The sequence below is a fragment of the Cervus canadensis genome, chromosome 3, assembly GCF_019320065.1.
Source record: "Cervus canadensis isolate Bull #8, Minnesota chromosome 3, ASM1932006v1, whole genome shotgun sequence".
Lineage (NCBI taxonomy): Eukaryota > Metazoa > Chordata > Mammalia > Artiodactyla > Cervidae > Cervus > Cervus canadensis.
Genome location: NC_057388.1, coordinates 24831947 through 24854615, shown reverse-complemented (window position 1 = coordinate 24854615; position 22669 = coordinate 24831947). Strand labels below are relative to the sequence as shown.

Sequence of the window (22669 nt, the reverse complement as noted above, 5' to 3'; positions counted from 1 at the left end):
GACTCCCTGGAAAAGACCCTGATGCTGGGAAAGATTGAAGGCGGGAGGAGAAGGGCATCACCCACTCAATGGACATGAGTTTGAATAAGCTCTGGGAGTTGGTGATGGACAGGGAAGCCTGGCGTGCTGCAGTCCATGGGTCGCAAAGAGTCAGACTGAGCAACTGAACTGAACTGAAGGAATAATGAGGGGAAAGAACAAGACAAGCATGGGAAACCTGATCTGGTTAAACTGACAGTGGTTAAAACTGGTTAAACTGGTTAAACTGACAGTGAACAAAGTACAACACAACACATCCTTCAAAGACAATAATTTTATTTCCTCGGTTATATAATAGTGCCCTTTCTTGCATATTGTGAGAACAGTGGAATGAAAACGTTGCAGATGCTCTGAGAGGAAGTGGAGAAAGACACACCAGTCAAGACACCTCACTCCTCATTTACATGTTTTCTGTCCTTTCAATATCTTAGTTTACAAACTGTTTACATGACAAAAACATTGAACTACTTTGCCAATCTTCCTACCCTACCATAACCTTTCTATAGAGTAGGCCTTCTCTACTGAGAAAAACATAAGAGTATGGTTAGAAAATGGAATCCAACAAAGACCCTAAGGATTTGAAACTAAATCAGGTTCACAGATACAGGTAACAGAAGTTAAGATAATATTTGATCTGTCTCCTTCAAGCAACTGAAGTTATTAAGGGGAATCTTACACAGAGTAGAAAACAAAACATTCAGCATTGAAACTGGTTCTTTCTCCTATTTAAACAATTGGGGATTTTCATAATGAATCATGTGTTGAGTGACTGGCAGCCTCAAAGAGGGATAAGATACAGTTCCTGAAAGTTTTAATGAGGGTTGGTCCTTGGCCTTCTGTTCTTTTCTCTTTCTTTCATCTTTTAATTCATAAGGTGATGCTCACTAATTTGACTTCTCTTCAGATGATTTTTAAACTCCTCTGGTCCAGCTTCTTTCCATCAACTTTACCCTCAAGCTAGCCATAACTATTTGTATCAATAACAATACAAACTCTAGGTTTCAGGTATCTAGATCCTGGTCCTAGATGTTCCACCTCTATTTACTGTGAGCTTAATAGAGCAAGGTACTTAACATCTCAAATCTCAATTTCCCCACCTATAAAATGGGAATAATATCGACCTCAAGAGTTCAAAAAGAATTCCATGAGATAAACACAATGGTAAAATCTTGGCTAATGGAAACAACTCAGCAAATGTTAGCTATCTTTTCTATCAATATCCCTCATTCCTATTAACTTCAGCCTCATTCCTGAACATCAAAATTAGTTGTGTTACTTCCTACTATGTTTTTCTGTCTTCTATCCTTTACCATATCCTGGATATTCCTCTTTTGAAGCATTAAAAAAAAAAAAACCCTAACTCTCCATTTTTTTTTCTCATTGATGCCTGCCTCCAATATTTACAGAGTACACAGAGGTCCAGCTATCATGTTTCTAATTTTTTTAAAAGTATAAATCAACCTATCAGTTGTTAAATAAATACGTTCTACACTCCCATCTTGAAAAACTATACCTTAGAAATGCCCTACAAGAACAGGTTTAAATTTAGATTTATCAGGCGCCTCTGGGTTCTGGGCCAGAAAGTCTGAGCAAAAGGGAGAATCAAGGCCTAGACTTTGAACCCTGGCCTGTACTTCCAGCCACGACCCACCTCCTTTCCCCACCTCCACACCTCTGTGGGTTCTCTTCCCACCACTTTCCCTTAGAGCCATCTTTGAAAACTTACCCATGCATCAAGGACATTTCAAACACTTTCTTCTCCAAATTTCCCTTGAGCCAGGTATGATCTCATCCTCCTCTGAGTGTCCAGATCACTTTGTCTCTATCTATTCTAATGACACTAACGGCATTTTGTCTTGCACTTTTATCAGTACCTATGTGTTTGTCTTCCTAGTTAAAGGCAGCTTCTAATCCATCAGTGATTCTCTGTGCTCAATGTTAACAGCATGTAAAAACCTACTGATTAGCCTTTTAAGAAAAATACCCGCTGAGCTCCACCCCGAACAAAGCAGAATGTGAAATGAAGAAGCAGGCATGGTTATTTTTTAAAACTCTACTGCTAACGTTGAGTTGATAAGAGCTGTATAAAATTATATATTCTTTGGGCTTCCCAGGTGGCACTAGTGATAAAGAACCTGCCTGCCAATACAGGAGATGTAAGAGACACAGGTTACAGGTCCCCCAGAGGAGGGAATGGCAACCCACTCCAGTATTCTGAAAAATCTCACGGACAGAGCAACCTGGCAGGCTACTTTCCATAGGGTCACAGGGCTGCACATGACTGAGTGCACACCCATATATTCTTTGCAGGGCAAGGTCTATGAACACATTCTTCTGAATTGAATTTAAGCTAATGCATGTTTTTCCCACTGCAAAACACATTCTGGTCCAAAGGCTTCATGTAACTCTTAGACTTACCAAAAAAATTTACCAGTGCTGAAGAATGATGGTCACTTATGCTCTAGAATTATGCAAAAGGAGACATACACAGAATTAATCTCACTCTGGATCAAGTTGTCTCTGCATTTATTCTGTATGGTACATCTTATTGACAACATACTGCACTTCTTAAAGGCATGGTCAGCATATTATTCCTAATATCTAGCATAGTATGTGGCACACAATGGGCATGAAATAAAAGTTTAGTGAGTGGGTGAATGAATGAGCCAAATGCATGTATAGAAATTACAAGCCAGCAGGAATTCAGAAACTATTTCAGTTGTTCAGTAGGCTGAATAATGACCCCTTTAAAAGATATCCACCTCATCCCTGGAATCTGTGACTATTACCTCAAATGGCAAAAAAAAAAAAGGAATCACCGACGTGATTAAAGATTTTAAGGTGAAGAGACTAATCATATGCATCCTTGAAACAGGGAGGGAAAGGGAGATTTGATACACACAAAAGAGGAGACAGCAGTGTGACCTTGGAGGCAGAGGATAGAATGATGCAACCACAAAGCAAGGAACGCTGGTGGCTGCCAGAAGCTGGAGGAGGCAAGGAGCAGATTCTTCCCTAGAGCCTCTGGGGAGACGGGCCCCCTGCTTACACCCTGACTTCAGCTCAATGAACTGATTTTGGACTTTTGCCACCAGAACTGTAAGTGAATAAATTTCGGTTGTTTTAAGCCATCAGGTTTGTGGTAATTATAGCAGCCACAGGAAACAAACACAAGATGGAAAACTTACATCCAGAGAGGTAAAATGACTTTTTCCAAAGCCCAAAGTTAGGGCAGAACTGGGCTTTTGATACAGGTTTCCTGACTCCTTCAGGTACTCTTACTCTTTCCATTTTACTATGCTACCTGCTACATATTTCAAAGCCCACAGAGTCCTCTAACTCTTCGATTTAAATCTGAGTAATAAACAGAGCCTCATCTATGACCACAGAATGGAAACTGTAAAAATTATAAATCTTTCACGCCAATCTTATTAGCAGCTTATCTGGTTTGACCAAAAGAAAAAAAGTCATCTGACAAACTTGTCACTAACATCAGCTCCAAAAAGACACTCAGGGCAAGTATTTCACTAAACCACATGTAATTGATACGTGCTCAGTCACTAAGTCACGCGTGACTCTTTTGCTACCTCATGGACTGTAGCCTGCCAGGCTCCTCGTCCATGGGATTCTGCAGGCAAGAATACTGGAGTGGGTTGCCATTTCCTTCTCCAATGTAATCAGTATACAACAATAATGTGATAAGATGTGAGGGTGGGGGTGGGAGGGGCACTCACATGGAAAATGCTATAAAAACAGCAAAAAGTTGAAGTAAGACAACAAACTTATTCACTATTGGGAGTGAGAAAGAGCAGGAAGCTCTGTAATACAATAAGAAAGAGAAAAGGTATAATTCCGTTTGCTCAAAAGTGAGCAATACTGGAAACTGTGTTAGAACCTGGAAATGGTGGTCTTTCTCATCAGTGTGGAAAGAAACTACACACATCAGAGTTTACAGAGACATTCACAAAAGGGTAGTTTACAAGTTCCAGTTGAGCAAACATTATAAATTTATGTGTAATAATTCTAAAAGAACACTAGATCCATTACTATGTTTTTTCACAATTATACCTTTTAGGTACCAATATAACAGTCATGACATATTTTCCAAGCAAGGAAACTGGGACAAAGAGAGATATAATGAATAATAGATAGATGACAGGTAACACCTGTTTCTAGAGCTTATATTTAAGTCTCTAGGCTTTTACTAGTATCTTCAAATATAGATTTGGGTAATTTCTCATTAATAGATAACAAAGTATTCAAAGCAAGAGATATGGGTCTATTTAGATCTGATGAGTGTGAACTTTTTTTTCATAGCAGTTGTGGGGAGGGGTAGAGAATACTAAGCAATACAAGGAAGGCAGAAATATCAAACCTCCTTGCCTCATACATTGGTTAAGAGCATATAACCACAACAGGATATAAACATTTCCTTAATGATCCTACAGTTATAACAAGCAAAATAAACAATCGAACCTTCACATGTCCCTATTCCCTAAGGACCTCAGGTTTACCTTGTAGTTTAAAAATTAGTCACTCATTTAGACTGGAGCAAATCTCTATGGATTTGGGGAGTTCGCTATCAACTAATGGGTTATGGCATTGTTGTTCGTGGATGTTACCCCGCAGGAAGCTGGACCATTGCATCATTCAGGGTAAAAACATACTTGTTATGCATGTGACAAAGAAAAACCTACCCAAAAACGTCCCTCAGAGAGCTGTGAAAGACATGCAGTGCTTGTCTGTTCCACATCTGTTTTTTTCATGATCTTGAGAAAATGAACATTCTTGCAGATATGAAAGGAACCCTGTATGACTAGGTATGTGCCAAAGTAAGATATCACTCTGTCCAGCAAATATCATACTGCAACACTGTCAAGCCAAAAACATCTATAATGGGGACAAAGAAAGTTTAAGATCCCAATTTAATCTTTATGAAGACGTTACCTATTATATTAACAAGCTTATAAGTTCACCATTTTAAGTAAGAGGAATTGAAAACTTACAGATTGAAAAGTCTTAAGGTTTTAAACCAGCTGTTTATACATACTGTATATAAAATGCTCAGACATCAAGGACATAAAAAGTTAAGTGTTAATAATATCGTATGCAAAAACTTCATGAGTTTTTAAAAGTTTAAAGGAAGATGATCCAATAAGCTCTAAACTAACTTTTAAAAATCTCCTGCTTAATCACAACTCAAAACTTTTAACTTTTTGTTTTCTTAAAGACAAAAGAAATTTTTCTATTTTCTTTTCTTAAATATACTATGCATTTTTTATAAGGAGGGAGGTAGCTTATACATACTGCAACAGGGAGAGGTCGAAGGTACTAAAACAAAAAAAGGATGCAGGTCTGCTTCTACCACTTTGCTAGCTAAGGCCATCCCCAATTTAGAGACTTTTCTGCATTTAGGGAACTCAGCGTGTGACTGCAAGTCTTGCAAACAGTAAGCACCCTACCGCAATGTTTACTTTTCAAGGCACAGACAAGCAACCCTAGAAAGAGAACATTTCAATGCGTAGAACTAAATAGAGGAAAAGAACATCTCAAAACCATCATTCAGAAGTAAAAAGAACAGAAAGTCAACAAATGAGCACATAAGAAGAAACGAAGGGAAGGGATATGATTTTCCAGAGATTGAGCAGCTTGGTTTTGCTCAAATGTTTTCAACAGCTTCCCCACCCTCCAAGACAGTACCGCCATCACCAGCCTCCTCTCAAAGCCTTTCAGTCCTCACTTGTTTGGTTCCATTGATATGCTAGGCAGCATACTGGTTAATGAAGTAAGCATCTGGGAGTATCATAGCCAACTACTTTATTTTATATCAAAAGAAAAAAAAATCAGAAAGATGCCCTTCCCTCTTACAGAGCTATTACTAAGACAATGTCCAGCATCAAGAGATAAGTTCCATAATTGACAGAGGTAACAGATGTCAGAGGAGCCCACGAAGGCTTCACAGAACCATGGAACTGGATTCATGTCTTGAAAGATGAACAAAGACCTTTCCCAAGATATGGTGAGGTGGAGAGTATTGGGAAAAAGCACTCTCAGCAATTAGACAGGTGCATTTAAAGGTCTAAAGGCAGAAAAGCCGGACCTGTGGAAGGCACACAGCTCCATGTGGTGATCAGAACAAAGTTCAGGGCTCATTGAGGAAAAAGAGGAAGGTAAATCTGGAAAGGGTACATACACAGCTATACATTAGGTATGGGTGATGGACAGCCACTGATAATTCTTAAAGAGGGCAGTGACTTGATTAGATTTAGGCTAAAGGAACCATAATCTCATAGCAGAAAACAGACTTGCTACCAGGAAGTTCAGAGCCAACTCCATTCCTTTTCTGCAACTTCACAGAACCTGAGTATATGTACTAAAGGTGTTTACTTTATCCAATTTTCCTTTCTTTATTTATTTTCCTTTTCATGTGTTTTATTTTTTAAACTTATTATATAGATCCCAAATCCTGTTTGGAGTTAGACAGCATAAAAGAAAAATAAAGAAAGGTAGGAAGGCAGATGGCTACGCAGATTATCAATTCTCCCAACAGAAGGGAAAATGAACTCTTCTTTGACATGTTTTATTGAAATTCAGAAATTCAATAACATGCATTATCTAACACAAGTTATGGTATATATTCTTTTACCCCTATCTGTAATTGGCTTCCTGACCTTTCCTACTAATTGCTAGGTCCTTTAACTGGAATACTATTACCTTTAAAATCTGTTTACCTATATATTGTTTCACTTTAAACATAAAGCCAAAATAAGACATGTTCATTCAATCCTCCATTAAAAAATCAAACACAATATTATAGGCACAAAGACACACACACACATATACATATATGTAATTAACCATAAAAACAATGCAAAAACAATTGTCATAGCATATACTCTTATTTTCTTAAAGCAGCTTTTAAAATATCTCTAACTATAATGCTTATTTAATACAACATATAATGAGGGAAGACAAGACTTTAGGAAGAATTATTTCACACTCACTGGATTAATAATTTATTATGACAGTATGCCCTAAATGATAGTAACATTTCCAAAATGTCCACATCCTTGAACACACTGGACAGACATCTGGGGTCCCAGTGACAAACCAAAAAAGTACTACAATGACTTGCAATATTTTTCCTATCAGATAGAGATTTTTAAAAGAGAGGTTCAAGGTAAAGTTTTGACTTTGCCCATTTGCAAAGCAGTCTTAGATCTCCAGAAAGCACTCAAAATCTCAAGATCAGAAATATATTAAAGTCATGACAAATCAGTTTATCTACATTTTCTAAGACTTCCTTATGGAAACCTTTCTTTAGAATCATGCCAAATAGTGAAACAGTGTAGTTTTTAGAATATTCAAGTTCTTGTTGTTAGAGGGTACTCACCAGAAAATGAGCATAATATGTATAATGTTAAATATTATGTTTCCTTAACTAGTTTATGGGCTTCCCAGGTGGCTTAGTGGTAGAGAATCCACCTGTCAATGCAGGAGATGTTAGATTCGATCCCTGGGTTGGGAAGATTCCCTGGAGAAGGAAATGGCAACCCACTTCAATATTCTTGCCTGGGAAATTCCATGGACAGAGGAGCCTAGCAGGCTACAATCCATGGGTTGAGAAAGAGTTGGACACAACTTATTGACTAAACAACAGCAACAACTCATGTATGAAAGTCATCTCAGTAATAGCTGAAGACTGCAAAAGAATCATGCTAGTTTATCTGAAATTATAGTGAGAAAGAAGTAATAGTCACAGTTCTTAAAGTTTACTTATTGGAGTCACATGTTTAAACACCTTCATAGTTTAAATATGATGATGAAAATCTAAGCCAAATAAGCCATGGTTAATAAATACTTGTTTTACATTGATCTTTTCATGAATACAGTTACAAAACAATGCTGAACTTTTTGAAGATACATAAGCAAAACTGGGTTCATCTGCAAAATACACGTGGACAGCCTTTTGTTTATAGGATTATGTGGACTATTTTAGAGTATTTTTTTCCTCTGTGTACTTTGAAGCTGGCTCCTCAGAATACTAAAGAATGTGTGTGTACACGTGTGCCCATGTGTGACTGTTTTGCAACACTACAATGATTTTTAGGGATTAAGAGTTATGTAGGGCCACATATGCTCCAATAACACTCAAAATGTTTTACTTTCTGTGATTCTCTATATATTTCTTAATTTTTATCTGTCATCTTTTGAGAATGGCAAAATTATTACGGCAAATTCTAACTCCAGAGGAAATTTCCCAGCTCAGCCAGTTGCCAGTGGATCTATAATATCAGTAATGAAGAGAAAGTTTTCTTAGAAGTTAAAAGTACGGAAGAAAAGGTTAATTACATAGAGCTGCCTGACAAGCAACCATCTATCATAAAAAGAAAGAGCTTTATATAATCAAATGCCAGAAAGTTATCACAAAAAAAAATAAACTTCAAAAAATTTCACAGAGTACCTCAGAGTTTTCTACTTCCTCTCAATCAAAACAGATTTTAAAGAAAAACTCATCAATAATTTAGTCATGAGTCTTTCATTTTGGACATTAAAGTATCTAAAGAAACAGAAATCAACACACGGAACATGCATTGATAAAATGCATTGATTGTAATTTGTAAAGATAAGCATGACAAAATTAAACCCATAGTAATGCCTCACCTATTAGAAAGTCAGAATTTTCTTGTTCTATATAGCAAGACAGTTAGACAGCATCACCAACTCAAAGGATATGAATCTGAGCAAATTCCAGGGACAGTGAAGGACAGGGGAGCCTGGTGTGCTCCGCTCCATGGGGTCGGAAAGAGTCAGACACGACTTAGAAACAGAACAACACATAGCAAGATAAAAAGAACCAAGAAAATCCCATACTGAGAAGTTTAGATTTAGCAATAGTACAAGAATGAATCACTTAACTGTGAAGTTGCTGTAATTAAAAAAACTAAAACAATATTTAATAAAATTTAACATGAAATATTTCCCACTTATAGTATACTCTGTGACCAAATTCTGTTACAACAAACTTCAAGGGACAAATTTATTCATTATCTTAAAATATTTTTTTGAACACTACTTGAAATAGATAATTAGCTGGGAGCCTGAAATTATTTTAGTTAAATCAAGATTACTGTAATAAGATTTAGCCTGTATTTCATTAAAAAGCCAACTGATCAGATGCATCTGGGGAAGCCATAACCTTGATTTGTCTACAGCTCTATTTCATTTGCCATTCATTTTTTATGGTAACTCATTGTGAACAAATTGAAGAAAAACATACCCACTTGGACATGATGATATTTGTCTGTAGCTTTGTCCTGGTTTTAGTTTCCTACTTAATGACTAAATGGCACCACAGTGGGTAATGCACTGGAGTAAAAGTGGTGAATCATTAAAGACTTCGTAAATTTTAAAAACAGGGGCAGGCCTTCTGGGTCCCATATGCTTCTAGAAAACCCAATGTTGTGCTGTATTAATTGAACCATGAAGCTTTTATTAGTGCTCTTTAAAAATGCTTGCAGTGAAGCTTTTATTAATGCTTGCCCTCAAATTGTTTATACTACTTAGCATTTTCATAGATTTTTTTTATTTCAAACAACTTTTTGATCATTAATTATATCCACTCTACATTTCTATAAAGGAACTCAGCTGTTTAGCAAAACAGAGGCATGAGAGGAAAACTCAACTAATTTTTGCCTAACGTTTGCCACAGAAAAAAAGAAAAGGAATATTAATAGAATATAAGATCTTGCCACAAACCTTTAGTTTGTATAAGTAGCCAGGTCTCTCACTCAATAAGGTGGATAGTTGTTATAAGTGTTCCCACAATGGTGGAAAAAACAGAAATGAGCCACCTATATGCAATTCCCTTTGAAAACTAAAATTACAGGACTTAGGAATACAGTTACTATAGGAACTCTGCCATCCAGACTCACTGAGGAGCCCATGAAGCCACAACATTATGAAATTCCCAGGGGGCATGATGGCTATTGTGTTCTATGTCTGGAAAATTCCTTTGGGTGGATTTTCATCAAAATTACATTATATACATTCAACTCATCAAAATTAAAAGTCACACTGGAATCACTCCAGGGCTCACAGACCCTAATTTATTTACTCTTAAAAATGTTCAGACTCAAATCATGTTTTCTATTACCTCGGGATCATTCTAAAAATTTGATCTGGGTTAAATAATTAGAAATTTGTTCTGAGGAAGAAAAAAATGTATTCTACCTATAAGAATCTCTTTGGTTCATCTCCACATAAAAACAGAATGTCTTACTAGCAGAGAAAACATTAATATTAAGATCTAGAGTTTCAGAATTTAATTACAAATTATTACTTCCTCTAGAGAGTGCCTGATGAACTATGGACGGAGGTTTGTGACATTGTACAGGAGACAGGGATCAAGACCATCCCCATGGAGAAGAAATGCAAAAAGGCAAAATGGTTGTCTGAGGAGGCCTTACAAATAGCTGTGAAAAGAAGAGAAGCGAAAAGCAAAGGAGAAAGGGAAAGATATTCCCATTTGAATGCAGAGTTCCAAAGAATAGCAAGGAGAGATAAGAAAGCCTTCCTCAGCAATCAACGCAACGAAATAGAGGAAAACAACAGAATGGGAAAGACTAGAGAGCTCAAGAAAATCAGAGATACCAAGGGAACATTTCATGCAAAGATGAGTTCGATAAAGGACAGAAATGGTATGGACCTAACAGAAGCAGAAGATATTAAGAAGAGGTGGCAAGAATACACAGAAGAACTATACAAGAAAGATCTTCACAACCCAGATAATCACGATGGTATGATCACACACCTAGAGCCAGACATCCTGGAATGTGAAGTTAAGTGGGCCTTAAAAAGCATCACTAAGAACAAAGCTAGTGGAGGTAATGGAACTCCAGTTGAGCTATTTCAAATCCTGAAAGATGATACTGTGAAAGTGCTGCACTCAATATGCCAGCAAATTTGGAAAACTCAGCAGTGGCCACAGGACTGTGAAAGGTCAGTTTTCATTCCAGCCCCAAAGAAAGGCAATCCCAAAGAATGCTCAAACTACCGCACAATTGCACTCATCTCACACACTAGTAAAGTAATGCTCAAAATTCTCCAAGCCAGGCTTCAGCAATACATGAACCGTGAACTTCCAGAAGTTCAAGCTGGTTTTAGAAAAGGCAGAGGAACCAGAGATCAAATTGCCAATATCTGCTGGATCATCGAGAAAGCAAGAGAGTTCCAGAAAAGCATCTATTTCTGCCTTATTGACTATGCCAAAGCCTTTGACTGTGTGGATCACAATAAACTATGGAAAATTCTTCAAGAGATGGAAATACCAGACCACCTGACCTGCCTCTTGAGAAATCTATACGTAGGCCAAGAAGCAACAGTTAGAACTGGACATGGAGCAACAGACTGGTTCCAAATAGGAAAGGAGTATGTCAACGCTGTATATTGTCACCCTGCTTATTTAACTTATATGCAGAGTGCATCATGAGAAATGCTGGGCTGGAAGAAGCACAAGCTGGAATCAAGATTCCTGGGAGAAATATCAATAATCTCAGATATGTAGATGACACCACCCTTATGGCAGAAAGTGAAGAGGAATTAAAAAGCCTCTTGATGAAAGTGAAATAGGAGAGTGAAAAATTTGGCTTAAAGCTCAACATTCAGAAAACTAAGATCATGGCATCTGGTCCCATCACTTCATGGGATATAGATGGAGAAACAGTGGCTGACGTTATTTTTGGGGGGCTCCAAAATCACTGCAGATGGTGAATGCAGCCATGAAATTAAAAGATGCTTACTCCTTGGAAGGAAAGTTATGACCAACCTAGAGAGCATATTAAAAAGCAGAGACATTACTTTGCCAACAAAGGTCCGTCTAGTCAAGGCTATGGTTTTTCCAGTGGTCATGTATGGATGTGAGAGTTGGACTGTGAAGAAAGCTGAGCGCCGAAAAATTGATGCTTTTGAACTGTGGTGTTGGAGAAGACTCTTGAGAGTCCCTTGGACTGCAAGGAGAGCCAACCAGTCCATCCTAAAGGAGATCAGTCCTGGGTGTTTACTGGAAGGACTGATGCTGAATCTGAAACTCCAATACTTTGACCACCTCATGCAAAGAGCTGACTCATTGGAAATGACCCTGATGCTGGGAGGGATTGGGGGCAGTAGGAGAAGGGGACGACAGAGGATGAGATGGCTGGATGGCATCACCGTCTCAATGGGCATGAGTTTGAGTAAGCTCCGGGAGTTGGTGATGGACAAGGAGGCCTGGCGTGCTGCGATTCATGGAGTTGCAAAGAGTCAGACACGACTGAGCGACTGAACTGAACTGAACAAGTTTTCAACAGTACTAGGTTTTTATGTATCAGAAAGCAAAATAAGTGAGCTATAGCTTAGCATGTCTTTTTTTTTTAACAGTGGCAGGGGGCAGGAGGGGCGGGGGCGGGGAGTGGTCTGAGAACCTATATTTTTGACAAGAGCACCAGATGATATTTATTACCTGACATGTTTGGAAAACTCTAGGTTAGATGAGCCCTAATGTCTTCCCTTCTGAATTTTGGCAATCCTGATAAAAATAAATTACCAGAAATGTTGTATAGACTGCTATACTGACGAAATTAACTTCTGTTCCTATAATTATTAAAATACTTAACACACTGAATGGACCAAAACTATTTACACTTCTGTCTCTCTCACTAAAAGGTATGTCCATAATGGTAGAAACCATGATTTTAGTACTGTTTGTGTCCCCACTGAATAACACACAGCTTAGTACAAAATACATGTATGAGTGAGTCAGTGAAAGTCATTCAGTTGTGTCCGACTCTTTGCGATGCCAGGGTGTATACAGTCCATGGAGTTCTCTAGGTCAGAATACTGGAGTGGGTAGCCAATCCCTTCTCCAGCGGATCTTCCCAACCCAGGAGTCAAGCCAGGGTCTCCTTCATTACAGGTGATTCTTTACCAACTGAGCTATCAGGGAAGCCCAAATACACGCATAGTAAGTTTTGAATGAATGACTATCTTAACTGCAGCAGCTAGCTGCCAGTCTCATGCCTGTAGTCTTTTCTCCATTCAGACTCCTCAGAGCCCAAAAGCAATGCCCAGTGCTCTAACGTAGAACATTATTGGGGAAGCAAGATTAAAATAAAATTCAGTGTATTCCATATTCAGAAATCAGTATTTATTGTTTGACTGAATATATGATTGAGACAGAAATATTTAGTCCTTGATACTGACTGTATTTGAATATGGCTAGAGAACTTCTATGAGAATTTTGTCAGTGCCTAAGGAAAATAAGACTTGTACCGTCCCAGAACCAATTCTCAAGACAAACAGAAATACTCTATCTGAAATACTTACTATAAAGAATTTCTGGAACAACTGGAGTGAGACTATTTTTTTGGTGTACAATAACTCCTTAGAGCCCTTTGCAGAACAAAGGAAAAACAAATGGATGGTGATTGCATAAGACCAATTTAATTCTTTTTAGACAGGTTTTTTTTCAAGGAGATGTGAGAAAAACAGTTTTTCTAAGTCAAACAATTAGGTTACTTCTCACCAGCAGAATATATATGGCACCGTGAGATACAGGCTAACAGTAGCTGAAGAATGTTTTAATGTTTGTGGCTAGAACATTTTCCTTTATATAAACGCAAAGTGCATTTCAGGTCTCTCTGATGGCAGTTTGCATTTGGAATAAACAGAAAAGAGTCCCACTGCCTGATCCATCTGCTATGACTTTCTTCAATTTAGAGTTCATTCATAAGAACTCTCCAAACGTAACTGATTAAGACCTCTGTAGAATGCTGCTCTCAGCAGACCAGAAGCATTTATAAGAAAGAAAAGTCCATGAGAAAAATTTTAATGACTCTAAAGTCAAATGAGCTTCACTTGGTGACTGTCTCATTTATCATCCACTCTCCTTCTAACTAAACGATTATCATGACGGGCAATAACCTCCTCAGCCAAACAGCAGCCTCAAAGGACATTTTCATATTACAAAATCATACTCTTGGAAGGGTATGCTGATTTCAGTTGTCAAATATTACCAATAGTGAGCTATGCTAGGTATCTGTGGGATTAATCCAAGTATTTGGTATTATTTAACTTTGTCCTTTTGAAAGGGAGACCAGTATATTTGATCGTCTTATTATATATTACATTTACATATAGGAACTCTGAGTCTTTATATAATGCTACAAATTGAGCATAAGAAGCTGAATGTATGTGCTACACACTCCTTCTCTATACACACTTAAAACATGGATTCACGTCCCCTTCTTACACAAACAACAGTCTATGCTGCACAGACAATAAGATTTCTATTTAACCTGAAACTCCTTTAATCATATATATTTTTTCTCTCTCAAAAGTTAGGTGCATGCATTCATCTGTCTTCCTTTTCTCTTTTACCTCACAAAGTTCAGTAAATGTTATTTCTGACCATCTGTTCCTTACATGTACACTTCGTTTCTATAGCTTTTTTGCCCAATATACTTTACCTCTTAAGCAGTTACCTCAACAACAAAAATGGCACTCCCACATTCTATTCCACACATCAGATGAGAAAATTAAGACTGGAATAACCCTTACATTGATCTCTCAATAAAAACTCATTACTTTTAGAATGAAATTAAATGTAATACAGACATACCTGAGAAACGACCTAAGATGTCCACAGATCACATTAAGCATCAACCACAGAATTTCTCACCTGTTTGTCTTCCTGTCATTTGGTCCACTTTTTTTAACCAGGTGAAATTTTTAAATATTTCTTATTACATTATATCGATTCTCCTTTTCAAATAAGGTGATCAAAATATTTCTGTATTCATTCATTGCCAAGTATATACCTTTAAACAGGCCTTGACCGGCTAAACTGGGAATCTAACGGCTTACAACAGTGTTCTGACAGGATTGTGTGTTTCACATTAAAAATAAAAGGGTCCATTTTGAAATTCTGCCATGTGCAAAACATGAATGGACACAAAGAGAATTACGCTGAGTGAAATAAGTTAGAGAAACAAATACTGTATGATATCACTTACATGTGGAATCTAAAAAGTACAACAAACTAGTGAATGTAACCAAAAAGAAACAGATTTACAGATACAGAGGAAAAACTAGTGATTACCATGAGGGAGAGGAAAGGGGAGAGGGGCAATATACAGACAGAACTTGTCATATATAAAATAAGCTACAAGTGTATATTAAACAACATGGGGAATGTAGCCAATATTTTACAACAACTATAAATGGAAAGTAATCTTTAAAAATTGTGAACCACTATATTGTACACCTGTAGCTTACATAATATTGCACATCAACTATACTTCAATAAAAAAAGAAGAAAATAAGTGAATCCAATAATTATTTAAAAGTTAAATTTTATAAGTTGAGTTTAATTATAATTTGGATCCAAAAATTTGCCATATAGTTTCATCCTTCATTAGCCATAATGAGATCTGCATTTTGTGTCCATTTCAAGATTACAAATTCAGGTAGAAATAACAAAAAATCTACTTTCCCATGGTTCTATCTGGCCTGTCATTCTCTGTGAAGTAAAAGTGGGAGGTAAACAAACAATGTGGAGAAGATATGGGGAAGATGAGTAGAGAATAAAGAGACGGGAAGATGAGTAGAGAATAAAGAGACATAGACAATTTTATAAAAATAAATAAAAAGTATAGCTTCTGGTCTTGAGAATTAAGGGCACTCCCTGTATAAATTCTAGATGGTAACTAGTAGAAATGGAGTAAGTTTAGGAAGCACCGGTCTAGCCTGCTATACCTGTTCCACATCTGTAAGCCACATCTGTACTCAGCCAATTTGTTCCAATTTCTTTCAGTATGTTTTTTAATGATTCCAACACATTCTACCACAAGAAAAAAATGTTTGACTATGGTATTTCTAAATTAAATGTTTCTTTCAAATTATGTAATTTTGAAACATTAAATTTATATATAAATAAATATATATACTCCCATTGACAGAGAAAATATACATACAGCAAGTCCCCTACATACGAACCTTAAAGATGTGAACTTTCAAAGCTGTGGACATGTGTGCCGGCCCCTGTAAGCCAGCGGTTGTACTTCTCTACCTTCTAAGGGTCTGTGCTATAAGGTTAAAAATGCTTCACTTTTCTGCTTATTTTTCATGCATGTGTTATTTGTGTGAAAAGTATTATAAACTTATTACAGTACAGTACCATACAACGGATTGTGTTAGTGAGGACCTAGGCTAACTTTGTTGGACTTGCTAACAAATTGAACTTACAAACGCACTCTTGGAATGGAACTCGTTCATGTGTAGGGGACTTACTGTAATACATATTTTAAAGGTAATATACACATATATAAGATGCAAATATCATTTTAGGTTCAACTCAATAGAAAGGACTGTAATTAGATACTTAATTGTGATAAGTAACGCAGGTCACACAGAGGGCTGCCTGTGAGGGTAGGGGTGTGGGGCCAAGAGTGGGTGGGGAGCAGACAGAGGTGAAGGATGGAAGAGGTTTAGTAGGCTAGACCCGTGCTTCCCAAAGTGCAGTCCCCAGGCAGCAACAGCATCACCTAGAGAAACCTGTAAATACTGCAATTCCTGGGACACACCTAGGACCTGAATCCAAAAAAAAATGGGGAAGTGGCTTCATTTTAACAAGCCCTCCCACTGATGCTAAAGTTTGAGAACCCCTGAGCTACATGGACTCAGATATAAGAAGCCTAGGTAACTTCATCTCTTATTCAGATAATAATGCCAATTATAAATCATGACTGTGACTAAAGATTCTGGAATATCTTTACTACATCATTTAGAACAAACAAATACTGTTACACTTTCCAATAATTTCTAGTTCCAAATTCAACACAGAAACTGGCAACTTGCTGGGGATGTGGGGAAGGCTGATGAGACACTGAAATTCCAGAGCAGCTGATCTGGGTGTGACCAGCCCTCCACAGAGTGAAAATCTTGGCAAAAGATAAACTGAGTAAAATATTATACTAGCTTCAACCTTAGGAGTTGGATAACTCAAGGATATCAATATGCTGAAATATTTTTAAAGAATACACAGAAATAAATACTCCCATAATGATCCAAACAGAAAATTCTTTTTAAATTTGTCTATGTTTCACATGTGATATCTGAAGCTATTCCATCATTCTGAAGATTTGGATCGTGTTTGTTCCAAAAGTGACACCCTATTCCTGGAGAAACGGGTGTTGGCTGTGCTGATCACAACACTAGATGAGCCACACATTAACTGGACTCAGAGGAAGCAGGTGTTGAGATTATAATTAAATATGTATATAGGAAACAGGAGTGGCAGCAAAGAAGGGTGGGGAAGAAAAATATCCTTCCTGTGTGTCACAGAGATGGAAGAGGAGTAAATCCACAAGCTGACTTGCAAAGACCATGACACTGTTTAAAAAGCATACAGACAGGTATTTGGTCAGAAAGACTATGGATGTAAATTAGATGCCTACGTCATATTTAATAAATATTTATAACTTCATAAAATTCACCCCAAATGTTACATTTGCAGCAGAAGAATTAAAGTCTACTGCTCAGATAACAAAGCAAATGAAATTAATTGCCTGGAATGCAAGTTGGTTATGCAATAGAGGACTGGCTATAGAACACAGTTCAAAATTCATTATATCGAACAAACTTCATCAGGAGAAAAAAGTCATTTCACAATTTAAATTGCCTAACTTGAAGCAATACAAAACAACATCTTTCATACTAAATTTGTTTAAAGTTTAAAAAGCAACCAGACTGACCGGACCGCACTGGTGAACTCATCATGGGAATAAGGAGAAGGATGGATGGGCCGAGATGCAGACTCACAGCCTTCTGTTAGCTGGCAATGCTGGTCCACGAGAAGCTGGTCTAGGCAGAACCTAGAATGTAAGAAAAATGCCTGTGTATTATATACATTACATCAAGCCACACAGGAAAAGAAATATAAGAGGACCAGCCTTGAGTTTCAGTTCAGCCACAGCTCGACGGAGAGTCTCTGAGGTAGTCACATCTACCTCCCAGGTTTCTTAAGTCTTCATTTATAGAAGAGCAAATTTACCAAAGCACAAAAATATTCAAACACTAAAATAAAATAATAGATGTGGAAAGAATACGTGAAAAACACTTTGTGTTATTGTTGTTTAGTCGCTAAGTCATGTTCGACTCCTTTGCAACCCCATGAACTATATAGTCCACCAGGCTTCTCTGTCCACGGGATTCCCCAAGTAAGAATACTAGAGTGGATTGTCACTCCTTTCTCCAAGGAATCTTCCCGACCCAGGGATTGAACGTGAGTCTCCTGTGTGGGCAGGCGGATTATTTACCACTGAGTCACCTGGGAAGCCTGAAAAGCACTCCACATAATTATAATTAGTTTCCTATTTACAATTATAACTAATTTGTTATCATCATTACTACAGACATTTTAAATTTTAATTAAATTTTAATTATAATAAGTATCTCATTATATAGTATTCTTAACTATTACTGTTACAGATTTCCTTCTAAAGGTAAGGACTTCTTGCCAAAAACACTGTAATAGACTAAAAAGAAGTGTAACAAATGCACCGTAAACTGCAAGGGTGACAGAAAATTCTCATTACTATTTCCATTTCTTCTTCAAGTCTTTTGCAATCTTGTTCCAGTCAAAAGTAATAACAACCATAGTCTTTCCAGGAGTGGCACTTACAGGATGGACTTCTTGAAAAGGAATTTAAGGGACTTTCTGTTTTTAATTTGAATGTACTCTCACTTCTAGACACGGCAGCAAAGAGCAATAGGAAGGACATTTTCCCAACAGCTTACTGGAATTTCAAAGTTTAAAAAATCAAGAGGAAAAAGAAGCTCTTAAAGTTGTACTTAATGAGTTTCTTACTAAAATAGTATATCCCAATTGCACTATTTTTATAGACAGTATGCTGTAAATCTGAGAACCGTACATCTTTTTATCTTGAAAATCCAACATATTTATTGTGACTCGTTTTCCAATCAGTATTGTGAAAGTGTTATTACTATTTTTGTCCAAATGTATAAAGCAGATATAAATACATATTTCCCTTGAAGAACCATATAACATCACTAAGAATACCTATAACACTTCAAATGGTCTTAAAATAGAAGTATGCTAGTTATTAAAAATAGGTAGAGTAATCAATTCTAACAGGCTAATTCTTACCACATCATTCATGCTGGATATACATTATGATTTAGAAACAATTTTATTGCATATTTTCATAAATCTGCTTCAAAAATTTATACCGATGTGCTACTTTATCAGCATTATTTAAAGAATCTTAATTTCCAGGTTGATGAGAAAGCAGTATTTCTATAAAAAAAAAGATGAAAAATGAAGAGCAAAAAATTCCTTTGATTTCTATATCAGCAAACAGACATTCTGACAGTGGCTTCCAAATAAAAAGATGTCAGTATTATATTTTTAATGTAATAACATTATTTGCATAGTTCTTTAGTTACAAAGTACTTTTAGACATATTACCATATTTTACATTATCTTCACATCAACCATGCTAATAGATACTTGTAACTCCCTTCCCTATCCTTATAGGTGAGAAAATTGAGATGTCATATGCTTCATAGTTAAAAGGTTAATGAAACAAAGTGAAAGCTAAAATTGAGTGAAATTTGAATTTATAGACTACCTAAAATTGATGACTGTGTACTTTTAGATTTTTGACATTTTAGTTTTTTTACACTGCAACCTAAAGTATTTTAAAATGCTCTAGATACATTCTTGATTCTCAATAGCACAGTCTGATTTCAAATCAAAAATAACAAAAAGCGAGGGACAGGAAACTTTAAGAGACTGTAAGTGAAGCAGCATTGGAAGGTACTTTCCCTCAAAGGCATAGTTACTCTGTGTTTTGGAAAAAAGTTATTTTTAATCCATAATGCCACTTTGTACAATTGACACTAGTATACTTCAAATAAGACTCAATTTAACCAATAATTTCCAAAAGCTGAACATACATACAAAGCCAAAGTTTTGCTACTTGTCCCAAAATCTAAGATTAAAAAGATGTTTCTATTTCTACACACTTCTGCCATTTATTTCCACAAACACGCATGACAACTGTCTATGGCCATTTATCAATACATAATTGTATCAATACACAACTGTACAGTTTTATCTTCAAAGCTCTGGACTTGAGATGCAAAGTGAATCTCAAGTGAAAATATGAATTTGGTTTGCAAAACACCATCATTAAATACCTTTCAAAAATGTAAGCTACTCTCTGTGCCATTCAACCTTTTTAATAACTGCCTAATCATTACATATTCTTCTAACATTATGAAAGCTTGGTTATCTGAACACTGTTTTAAAGAAAATTAACATGCATTTCTATGTTGATGCATACTGCTGCTGCTGCTGCTAGTTTCCACTTATGATATCTGCATTTCCGACAAGCCACATTAAACCAAAGTTACCACAGTTACTATAGCTGCATACCTGAAATACAGCCATTTAAAGAGTTCTCCTAAAATGTTCCAGGGATGTGGCCCTCTACATGTATATGCATATGGGGTGTGTGTGTCTGTGTGCATGCATCAGAGCCTCCACACACTTCCCTCTACTCATGGACAACCACACACTTCCCTCTACTCATGGACAAGATCAGTGGATGAGTAGTCCTATTCACACCTCTTAGGGACAAAGCTGATTCAGAATTTGGCACAAATTAAGACTATTTTTAGTTGCCTGGAAAAGAAAGAGGGGCCAGTGGGGGAATATTTGTCAATGAAAAAGGACAATTTATTCTTAAATCTTCCCAAGGTTCTTTATCTAAATGGACTGCAGAAAAACAAACTATTTTCTTAGAATAGGGAGGTTTTCCCCTACAATATTAGTCATTCTTACAATAAGTCTGAACTACAAATAAAAGGAAACTGACCTTTATGTGGGTAGATAAGTGAAAAAAAAAAGAATAAAGTTATGCTGATTATTTGCGAATACAGATTATTAAAGCAGATACAGAACTATATCTGCCTTCAAATAACAGTTTCAATTAACTAGCACCTTGATTTGTCCATGCTGTAAAGAGTGTATACACACATGTATATGCACACTTCAGGAGATAACATAAGCACAGCAAAAGCAAAATTGCCGCATAAACCTCTTCCCTATTGAAAGCCAAGAATGGTTGTTTTGGGTCAACTGTACTCCTTGAGGGCTTCCCTTGTCGCTCAGTTGGTAAAGAACCTGCCTGCAAGGCAGGAGACCCGGTTTCAATTCCTGGGTTGGGAAGATCCCCTGGAGAAGGAAATGGCAACCCACGCCAGTATTCTTGCCTAGAGGATCCTGTGGACAGAGGAGACTGGCGGGCTACAGTCAATGGGGTCGCAAGAGTCAGACACAACTTAGCGACTAAACCACCACCACCATATTCCTTGAGGGACCTGGATCCACAATCGGGAGTTAAGAGTCTGCTTCAAAGAAGTCATCTCTGACTACAAGTTGGTCAGCTGCCTGCAAGTACATCAGTGCTATTGTCCTGGGATAGAGCACAGGGCAATAGCCCAAGAGGATGACATCTTGCAATGCTTTAGCCTGCCTGTGCAGCCAGGGAAAGAGGGCATGAACACATTACACTGACCCAGCCCACACTGTGCTTATCATTAACATTATTGTGGAGGTGGTTCCACAGATCCTTGAACTACTCCACCTGCCTTCCTTAATGTTCTATAATGGGCAAGTCAGCAGAGCTTTACAGATCACAAAGAATTTGCACGAGGATTATTTCCTCTGATCCTCACAACAGCCCTGGAGTATACTAAGCCATTTTTATCCCCATTTTATAGATGAAGAATTTGAGGCTTAGAGAAGTTTTGACAATTTGTTCACAGATATGCAGATGACAAATGGGAGGACTGGCCTTCTGCCTTTTAGCCCACTCCTCTCTTCATTGCATCACAGGGAATTACAGGCTGTTCTAGCAAAGCTGCTTGAATATCAAGACTCTATCTACCTAATCATCACAGTTTCAGTACTGACTCACTGAGTTGCAGATCTTTACTGAAGAATTTACCTAGTCATTGAACAGACTGAACTCAAAAACCAGTGATGATAAAGTAAATAATTACAATAAATGTCTATAGGAATTCTCACAATGTAAGCTTTCAAATTTGACTAAGACTTCATTTTCCTACCACAATCTTTATTTTGATTTTTAAAACTATAAACTAAGCTTCTTATCATAGTTTTCTTTCCCGCCCCCCCTTTGGGCAATTGGTATTAGGAGAAAGTGGAATGATTTTGTAGTCTATGTAACTAACAAAAACTGTGTCTCTAAAATATTTTTCTCAGACTTAGGGCAAGATGCAGTGCACAGTTCAGTCTACAAAACCATTCACAATTATTTGGAAGTCCTTCTCTTCTGTGATGGAGCCATTAGCCCCAAGTCCTCAGCTTCATGGGCTGACTCAATTCCTAGCACCCACAGTATGGTGCAGTGAGTTCATGAGGAGGTTCATCAGACCTACAGTGTCTATCTTATGCCTCAAAACCTAATATTCTGCCATAATTTCATCTTTTGGAGAAAAATGCTATAAAAATCACTCTTAACATTCTACTCAATTCAACAAA

General features: G+C 37.1%; 1 protein-coding gene across 7 annotated transcripts in view; it reads right to left on the bottom strand.

Annotated features, from left to right (window-relative positions):
- The window catches only part of HDAC9 (histone deacetylase 9), a 980387-nt gene that overhangs the window by 883582 nt on the left and 74136 nt on the right, over positions 1 to 22669 (bottom strand). For all 7 annotated transcript variants that reach the window (XM_043462784.1, XM_043462790.1, XM_043462787.1 and 4 more), the window contains exon 2: positions 17829 to 17948. In XM_043462784.1, the coding sequence (XP_043318719.1) occupies positions 17829 to 17853 (25 nt within the window). In that variant the 5' untranslated portion in view covers positions 17854 to 17948. The remainder of the gene's footprint in view (positions 1 to 17828; positions 17949 to 22669) is intronic.